This window comes from Amblyraja radiata, chromosome 29, assembly GCF_010909765.2.
Source record: "Amblyraja radiata isolate CabotCenter1 chromosome 29, sAmbRad1.1.pri, whole genome shotgun sequence".
Taxonomy (NCBI): Eukaryota; Metazoa; Chordata; class Chondrichthyes; order Rajiformes; family Rajidae; genus Amblyraja; species Amblyraja radiata.
In genome coordinates, this window is record NC_045984.1 from 19,605,359 (window position 1) to 19,615,245 (window position 9,887).

Sequence of the window (9,887 nt, forward strand, 5' to 3'; positions counted from 1 at the left end):
AGATGGGGGCAAAGAGAAAGAGGAGAGAGACAGAGGAGAAAGAGAGAGGGGAGAGAGAGCAAGGGGGAGTGAGGTGGGAGGGAGATATGGGGGAGAGAGGGAGAGAGAGGAGGAGAGAGGAGGAAAGGGAGATGAGAGAGAGAGAGGGGGAAGAGAGAGAGGTGAGAGGAGAGACAGAGAGAGAGGGGAGAGAGAGAGGGGAGAGTGTGTGGAGAGGGAGAGGGGGAGATAGAGAGGGAGGGAGAAAGAGAGAGAGAGGGGGAAGCGAGGGGGAGAGAGAGGAGGGGAGGGAGAGACGGGGTGGAGAGAGAGAAGATAGAGAGGGGTGAAAGAGAAGGGAGAGAGAGTTAGGGGAAAGAGAGGGGAGAGAGAGTTGGGGAAAGAGAGGGGAGAGAGAGGGAGAGTGGGGAGGGGGGGAGAGAAAGGAGAGAGGGGACGGGAGAGAGGGGGGAGAGTGAGGTGGGACGGAGAGGGGGGAGAGAGAGGGGAAGAGATGAGAGAGAGGGGGGGGGAGAGGGGGAGAGAGAAGAGAGAGGGAAGGGGAGAGAGTGAGAGGGGGAGACAGGGGAGAGAGAGGGGTGAGAGGAGAGACAGAGAGGAAGAGAGAGAGAGAGACAGGGAAAGAGAGATGAAGGGGAGAGATAGAGGGGGAGAGAGAGAGGAAGGTTGAGAGGAGAGAGGGTGCATCCTGGAGGACAACCAGTGGCTGCTGGAAGTAAGTACCAAGCACTGGGTAGAAACGGTGGAAGATAGTGGACTTCAAATGGGGGTGGTTGGAGAAAGCATCCTGCTTGCCTGCTAGATTTTCACTTACTGTAACTGCAGGAAAAATGTTCCCGATGTTGGGGGCGTTCAGAACCATGGGTCATAGTTTTAGAATAAAGGGGGGGCCAATAAGGACTGAGATGGAGGACAAACTTTCTTCACGCAGAGAGTTGTGAATCTGTGGAATTCTCTGCCACAGAAGGCAGTGCAGGCCAATTCACTGGATGTTTTCAAGAGAGAGAGATTTAGTTCTTGGGGCTATCAAGGGATATGGGGAAAAAACAGGAAAGGTACTGATTTTAGATGAATAGCCATGATCATATTGAATGGCAGCCACCCACCACCCCCCCCCCCCCCCCCCCCCCCCCCCCCCCGGTCGCTATGCTCCCTCGAGCTTGGTCTCTTGCAATTTCTCACTCCCAACTCTCACCCAATGTTGGCAGCCCTGCTGTAGAGGTTTGAATGTTCTCAATGATTCGATGGTACTTTATCGTCACATGTACCAAGTTACAGTGAAATTATCTTTGTGCACACGATTCAGTACAAGTAAGTTTATTGGCCAAGTATTCACATACAAAGAATTTGCCTTGGTGCTCCGCCCACAAGTAACAACATGACATACAGTGAGTTACGAACGACTCAGAAAACACTAAACCTTAATAATAATAAAACATTAATGATAAAACACCATTGATCAAGGGGGGAGCTGGAAGGGAGACACCGCGGGTTGTTCGGCTCAGTGACGCAATGTAGGGCGTTGTGCCGGAGGCAGGTCTCACCCTACCCTGAATACGTATCGGAAAGGTAACATTTTGCAGAGTTTAAAGCGAGGGAGGGAGAGTGGAACAAGCTGGGCTGCTCTCATGTAGATGGGCGGAATGGCCTTGCACTTCGCTGTAACCATTCCATGATTCTGGAAAGCATCAAAGTGCAGATTCCCCGCATTTCTGCGAGGGGGCGATGCCGGCGCTCCTCGCAATCAACAACCCGCACCGCAGCCATGGTTTTGGAAGACGAGTAGCCCCATCTTGTGGCGTGCTCTGTAATGGACGGTCACCGCGACAGCTGCATGTCGCAGTTTGTGAGTGAGATGCTGCAGTAAACTAACTCCAGGTGTGCAAAGTGTGTGCATGCCTCATGATCATCTCCGCTCTCCAGGTTTCCATCGCTCGCATCCACAGACGCTGCCCGACCCGCTGAGTTCTTCCAGCACCTTTTGAGTTTTGTTTTGCTCCAGATTTCTGAAGTTCTGGTATTCTCTCACTAAACCCCTCCACGCTGCTCACTCCTTTGAAATGTAATTACGACTTTAATTATTGTGTCGAAAGGAACTGCAGATGCTGGTCATAATTAAACTAGTGAATAGACACAGAGTGTTGGATTAACTCAGCGGGTTAGGCTCCAGCTCCGGAGAAAAAGGATGGGTGGTAATAAACTTTTCCTATCTCCAGTTCCATCCCCGCTACTTCCACTGTGAAGAAGGGTCAAGACCTGAAAGGTCGCCCACCCTTTTTTCTCCAGAGATGCTGCCTGACCCGCTTAGTTACTCCAGCACTCTGTGCCTATTCACTATTTTAATTATGACGGAGACACGAGGAACTACAGATGCTGGAATCTTGAGCAAAAGTCAAAGTACTGGAGGAACTAAGCGGGTCAGACAACATATGTGGAGGGAATAGACAGACGATGTTTCGGATCAGGGCCCTTTTTCAGACTGGGTTAGGCCGGGGTAATGGTGCCGGGTGTTCTGAGCGGTAGGAGTCGCTTTGTCTGTTTGGATAAGTTTGCCCAGTGAACGCCACCGAGCTGGTTACATTGATGGAGCGCCGGGCGGTTCTGCCCCCGCCGTCTCCTCTTGCCTCTCAACCAACACCACTTCAAACATGAACCTCCTTTATTGGGCTTGTGGCTGGCTGCAAAGCGGTTAACATTTTCCACAATTGCAAACAAAAAAGCGTTAGGATATCCAGGGATGCCATTCTACTTGCAAGCAATTTATCTTGAGGTAACTTCACAGCTCTTAACCGCTGAAGAACAAAATGTTATAAACGAAAAATATACATGCAAGAAATTGAACCTGGTACAGACAAATGCAAATATATTTCTGAGATTGCAGACTCCAGCATTTTGTGTCTATCTTCGGTGTAAACCAGCATCTGTAGTCTGAAGAAGGGTCTCGACCCGAAACGTCACCTCGTTCCTTCTCTCTAGAGACGCTGCCTGTCCCGCTGAGTTACTCCAGCTTTTTGTGTCTATTTTCGGTTTAAACCAGCATCTGCAGTTCCTTCTTACACACCTGTAGTTGCTGTTGCTACACAGAGACACTGCCTGAGCCGCTGACTTACTCCAGCATTTTGTGACTGTTGCAGTGATTGACAGCTTCCCGGGAGCGACAATCTGCTTTGCGGCGGTTGCCAGATGTGTCGCGAAACGGAGGCCCCAGTTGTCGCAAAGCGGAGGGCGGTCGGTGTTTACGGCTGCGGGATGGCAGCGTCGGTGCTGTGTCAGGCGACGGGGAGCAGGTCAGATGGCGCGCTCCCGCGGGTAGAGAATGGAGCGCGCTCCCGCGGGTAGAGAATGGAGCGCGCTCCCGCGGGTAGAGAATGGGGCGCGCTCCCGCGGGTAGAGAATGGGGCGCGCTCCCGCGGGTAGAGAATGGAGCGCGCTCCCGCGGGTAGAGAATGGAGCGCGCTCCCGCGGGTAGAGAATGGGGCGCGCTCCCGCGGGTAGAGAATGGGGCGCGCTCCCGCGGGTAGAGAATGGAGCGCGCTCCCGCGGGTAGAGAATGGGGCGCGCTCCCGCGGGTAGAGAATGGAGCGCGCTCCCGCGGGTAGAGAATGGAGCGCGCTCCCGCGGGTAGAGAATGGAGCGCGCTCCCGCGGGTAGAGAATGGAGCGCGCGCCCGCGGGCAGGGGGAGGATTGGGGCGCGCTCCCGAGGGCAGGGTGGTGAGGCAGTGTGTTCCTTATGGGGTGATGGGTGGGCACATTCTCACCCGTATGGAGAGGGGTTGGGGTGGGTGAGAAGGGTGCACTCCTGTGGGTGGGTAAAAGGTGGGGTGAGCACACTGCCGGGGTGGGGAAGGGTGTGGAGGGAGTGGATGTGAGGTGCAGGCATTGAGAGTTGGCAGTGGGTGGCAATTTGCAGTGGATGTCTCTCCCTGTACAGAATCTGGAAGGAACCTGGTGACTATACTGGGGAAAGTCCTTCCTCGGACCTGCTGTATGTGGGGATATCCTGAGGTCGGACAGATACTCCAGAAATATAGACACAAAGTACTGGAGTAACCCCGCAAGACAGGCAGCATCTCTAGAGAGAAGGAATAGGTGAAGTTTTGGCTCGAGACCCTTCTACAAACTCCAGAAATAAGATCTTTATCAAACATTTTCGCATTGTTCTCAAACCACCCACATTCTGATTTGGTCCACAGAGTGAGTTCTGTCCTTAACCGTGATGTGAAGCAGTTTGGAAAAAAATTCTTGTTTGACCGAAATGAGGAAACCTGTTGGAATTCCGACCAGGTGAGTGGGTTGGATCCTTGACACCTTGCTTGCTGATCCCTGCAGGAGAAAGCGTGGTTTGTAGTCAATGGTGCTTTATTGACACATGTACAAACACGCAGTGACATTTCTTTTTTGCATACAGTTCAGTAAAGTAATGCCATACTTAAGCAATGGGTATGGCAATACTTTACTGAATTAGCAAAGTGGAAAGAAATAGACCATGAGACTGGGTACTTGAATGAACAGGTCCTAGAGGGGTGTGGTGCAGTATGGATAGATACAATGGGCGGCATGGACACAGTGGCCGAAGGGCCTGTTTCTATGGTGTACAACTTTGTGATCCAAATAAAAGATAGCATTCATGAATAAATAACAGAAGGGCTCTCCCTCGTGTTTCTCCCCGTGCACCAATCTATCATTGAACCAAAATAGACCCAGTCACATTGTTGCTGTGTGATGCTGCCGTGCAGACTGACAGCTGCATTTCCAACATTATTTAATGAATATGATTTGATTCATTGACGGAACATGATGGCCCTGTGGCACCGTTGGCCAGTCAAAAGTGTCCACACTTTAGAAAATTAATTGGTGTGAAGTTTTAGTATTTTAGCTTGAGACACAGCATGGAAACAGGCCTTTTGGCCCACCGAGTCTGCGCCAACCAGCGATCACCCACACACTAGTTCGCTCAAACATACTAGGGGCAATTTACAGAAGCCAATTAACCTACAAACCTGCACGTCTTTGGAATGTGGGAGGAAACCGGAGCACCTGGAGAAAACCGAGAGAGACTGTACAAACTCTACACAGATATACTACCCGTAGTCAGGATCGAACCCAGGTCCCTGGCGCTGTAAGGCAGCAACTGTACCACTGTGGTACTGTGGTTTTGGATTTCCCAAGGCAATGACGAGCGCTGAGGAATGGTGTTTCTGATTTGCTTTCTATCACTTCTGAACCATAGTAACTTGTTCTTTAGCACCTGCTGTGCGTTTTGAAATGTGATTGCCCGTTTTTCTCTGCATTGACTGTGATCCTTCCTGCTTGCCAGGGCCCTGCCCAGTGGGTGTTGCTCGAGTTCCCTCAGTCCGTGAAGGTGACTGAATTGCAGCTACAGTTCCAAGGCGGGTTCACTGGCAGAACGTGCAGGCTCCAAGGTAAACAGACATCGTGATGCCGGTTAGTGGCCAGACGGCATGAACAGGAGTGCCGGAATGTATGAAACCTACCCACCTGACACAGTGATGAAAGGAACCATATCTGGGTGCTGGCCACACCAGTGTTTGATGCCCATCCCTAATTGCCTGGAGAATGGACCATTGACGACAGATTAGGACAGATGGGTCAACTACATTGTTGCAGGTTTAGAAACTGGGTAAAGACAGCAGCGTTCTTGTCCAAGGAGATGCTGAATCCGATCTGACTGTATAGAGTCTGTAGTTCCATGGATCCTTCCTGATGCCAACATTTAACTCCAGATTCATTAAATGAATTCAGCTTAAAATTCCCAGCTTCCCATGTGGGATGTGAAATGTGGTCCCAGGACCATTAGTCCAGTAATGTGTATTACTGTATATACTATATAACCCCAGCCATTGTTTGTTTATTGTGCATCATGATGTCTCGCTGCATCTCGGGTCTAAGCCCTGCCATGATGATACTGCATGAATAGCTGTTCATTTGGAAGATGTGAGCTGGCTAGACTCTGGGCCAGAGGAATTGGTCTTAGTTGACCGTATGTGGGCTGAAAATGCACACATCTTGCCTTTTCTAGATTTTTAGTTTTAGAGATACAGCATGGATATTGGCCCTTCGGCCCACTGAGTCCTCGCCCACTCGTTCCCACCAGTTCTATGTTATCCCATTCTCATCCACTCCCTACACACTAGGGACAATTTACAGAGGCCAATTAACCTAGAAACCCGCACGTCTTTGGGATGAAGGAGGAAACCGGAGCACTCTGACAGTCACAGGGAGAACGTGCACAGAACTCCACACATTCAGCTTCCGAGGTCAAGATTGAAACTGGGTCTTTGGCGCTAGCTCCACCTGCTGCACCACTGTGCTACCCTCAGTAAAATGGAACTCAGCAGTTACAAATAACTGAGATTAATATAAGATGAATGGGGATGGGTTTTGATGGTTCGTTGAGACGTGATGGTCTATTTCCCTGCTGTATCTCTGACTCTGATTATTGTGTTTTTATCGCCTTACTCATTTTCAAACCAGCAACCTGATTAAAGTTATTTATCTTGTCTTGTAGGTAGCAGAGGAGGAGCCAATTTCATGAAAATAACCAATTTCTATCCCGAAGACACCAACTGCCTACAAATATCCTACAATGTTTGACTTGGCCATGCGTGGCTTTGTGGTTTTACTAAAGCTTTGAATCGGTGTGTGAGCTGCCGGAACAGCACAGGCAGTGAGTGAGCTCACCCTCTCTCCATGCAGCCACACAGTGGGGAGCACTGTGGAACCCACTCTGGAGCAGACACGTGCAACTTCATCTTCCTCCTACCGTACCGCACCAGTGGGGAAACATCTGCCCCTCACAGTCTGCAGCAGCTTCTAGTTGGGAAGGCAGGGTGTGGGTCTGAGCCCATGGTGCAGATGCCAGTCGTGAACTGAAGTTAAACCTGGAAACGTAATGCTTTAAAGGTTGTGGATTTTTAAAACGGGGAAGCAAAATTGTGCAGTGCAAATTGTGCAGTGCAAGATGTGCGATTAGTAATAGAACAGTATAGCACAAGAATGGGCTCTTCAGGCCACAGTATCTGTGCCGAACATGATGCCAGGTTAAACTGATCTCATCTGCCTGTACATGATCCATATCCCTCTATTTCCTGCACTTCCACGTGCCTATCTAAAAGCATCTTAAATCTCATCTCCCTCCACCCACCACCGTGGTAATGCATTGCAGGCCCCCACTGCTCTCTATGTGTTTTTAAAAAAATGTCGCGCATATCTCCATTAAACTCTCCTCCAATGACCTTATAACAATGGCCTCTAGTGTTGGACATTTCCACCCTGGGGGGGGGGAAAGGTTCTGACTAAATCTTTTACTATAAACTGTGATTAGAAGATCCAGCCTTGATTTTAACAGAAGGAACAGAGGGAGGTAGACACTGGAATTGGTAGTCTATAGCACCTTTTTACAACTCAACAACTTACTAAAGTACTTTAAAAGGTGGAAGTATTTTCCAAATAGAGTCACTATTGCAATGTAGGAAAGTTGGCAGTCACTTTGTTCACAGTAAGCTCACAGATAGCAAAGTGACCAAAGTGACCAAATCAATTATTTCCATTGCGCCGGCTGAAGGAAACATTTTGTCTCAAGGTACTTACCATAGAGAATCCTCTAATTTTCCAAACGGCCAAGAGGCCAGAAAGGATCTCATTTCAACTTCCCATCTGAGAGGTGCGATATAAGGCTGTGGAAGCCATCAATGGATATTTTTAAGGCAGAGATAGATAGATTCTTGATTAGTACAGGCATCAGGGGGTTTATGGGGGAGAATGGGGTTGGTAGGGAGAGCTAGATCAGCCATGATTGAATGGTGGAGTAGACTTGATGGGCCAAATGACCTAATTCTGCTCCTATCACTTATGAACTTATGGCACCTCCAATGCCCTCTGTTGAACTAAATGACCAGTCTACATTTTCCTACTGCACTATCGGTGTGACCCTATAGCCCTCTGACCAGAGGCACCAAGACATTAATACTTTGGGAGCATGGGGTGAACAAGATGGCAATATTCAGGTAACCTGTGATCAGAATGGTGCCTCTGGGGTTATACTTGTGGATCTTGGATCAAACTCAACACCAGCGGCACAGCACGGTGGCACTGCAGTAGAGTTGCTGCCTTACAGCTCTGGAGACCTGGGTTCGATCCTGACTATGGGTGCTGTCTGTGCAGTGTTTGTACATTCTCCCTGTGACTGCATGGGTTTTCTCCAGGTGCTCAGGTTTCATCCCACACACCAAAGATGTACAGGTTTGTAGATTCATTTGGCTTTGATGAAAAAAAATCGTAACTTGTCCCGAGTGTGTGGGATAGCGCAGTGTACAGAGATCGCTGATCCGTGCAGACTTGATGGGCCGAAGGGCCTGTTTCACTGCTGTACCTCTAAACAATAGTCATCAGCCAAGTGGTTGGATAGAGAAATGGTGGGCACTTCTGCAAAGTTGTCAAGTCAAAATATCAGGGTTGTGGGCTGGAATCTCATCCATTTGATTTTAAGAAATGCAGCAGGCAAATTGCAGATTGGATCGTTGTCAGATCTTTGATCATCCCTGTCGAACTCCATCCCCAGCCAAGATCGGCAGGTGTAGATTTAACATGCACATAAGATAGACACAAAATGCTGGAGTAACTCAGCGGGACAGGCAGCATCTCTGGAGAGAAGGAATGGGTGACATTTCGGGTCGAGACCCTTCTTCAGACATGTTGCCGACCTGAGAGCAAATTGGGAATTTTGTGGACTGCACCAGCATCTTTCTCACTCTTGTTCACTGTGTCCACCACTGCTTTATAACAAATCCTTACATTTACAGATATCTTTTACACCAAATAAGTCGCCATCTTCTTCCTTAACCCGCAACTCACAGATTCTCCCTCAGCGAGGAATCCATTGTTGATAAACTAAAAGTTATATTTGAAGAAAGCTCTGATTTCTTTGGGAGAATTATCCTCTATCACCTCGATGTTCTTGGTGAGAAACCGCAGGAACCCAGTGGATCTCACTCGCCAACAGCAGAACAAGGGAATGAGCAGAGACCAGCCTGAACTCGTGTTCCAGAGGCAGAGTGCCGGACATACATAAACAATGCCAGGAGTATGTGGCCAGTTGCACCTGGAACTCACCTTGGAGTCGTGATCAGAAAGGAACAATGAAGTTTAAAAAAAAATGGTGAATTATTAGTGTTTCAAAATAAAGCAGCAGAGTTTTATATTTTCATGCCGTGAGTGTTCACACTTGATATACGTTTGGAGTGGCAGGGCCCTGAAAACAGCCATAAAGTGGATTATCTAATAGCTGGAGGAAGATTCTGCCTTCTCTCATTCTGGCCACATAGCTCATTTGGTGTTCAATCTGCTGGTATGTAGTTAGCACTTTCACTTCCCATTCAGATCAACGTGCAAATTGCTTTCCAAGTCTAGACAATGTTGAAATGTAGGAAACAGCCAATGTATGTGCTCGAGCTCCCATACACAGCAGCTGCCGTGGCCCAGAGAATGCAGTATTGACACGGAGTGTCACATTGGCCAAGATCCCAGTAACAGCAATATGAACCTGACCAACCAATGGTCCTGAGGACATTCCCATTGCCTTTAAAATAATGTGTAATTAGATCTTTTATTTAATGGTGCTGGCTCGAAGGGCCGAATGGCCTCCTCTTGCACCTATTTTCTATGTTTCTATAAGCATGCAAGATAGCAGACAGGACATACATTTCTGCCAGTGCACACGCTCTTGGGAGGGAGGGGGGGGGGGGGGGGGCGGGGATAAGATCTGTTAGATGCATTTGAGTACCTTCTTCATCCCTTTGAGACTGCCAATGTTTTATCTTTAAATCACATTTTATTGGCAGTCATATGATTCAGACCTGCAACTCTT

At 48.8% G+C, this 9,887-nt stretch overlaps 1 protein-coding gene across 1 annotated transcript; it reads left to right on the forward strand.

The window, feature by feature from the left end:
* Window positions 1-3,222: 3,222 nt before the first annotated feature.
* Window positions 3,223-9,227, forward strand: LOC116989419 (nuclear receptor 2C2 associated protein). The gene is made up of 5 exons (XM_033046783.1): window positions 3,223-3,287; window positions 4,195-4,285; window positions 5,319-5,424; window positions 6,531-6,598; window positions 8,876-9,227. Exons 1-5 carry the CDS (start codon window positions 3,250-3,252, stop codon window positions 9,053-9,055), a joined length of 483 nt encoding a protein of 160 aa, XP_032902674.1. The 5' UTR covers window positions 3,223-3,249; the 3' UTR covers window positions 9,056-9,227.
* Window positions 9,228-9,887: the final 660 nt, after the last annotated feature.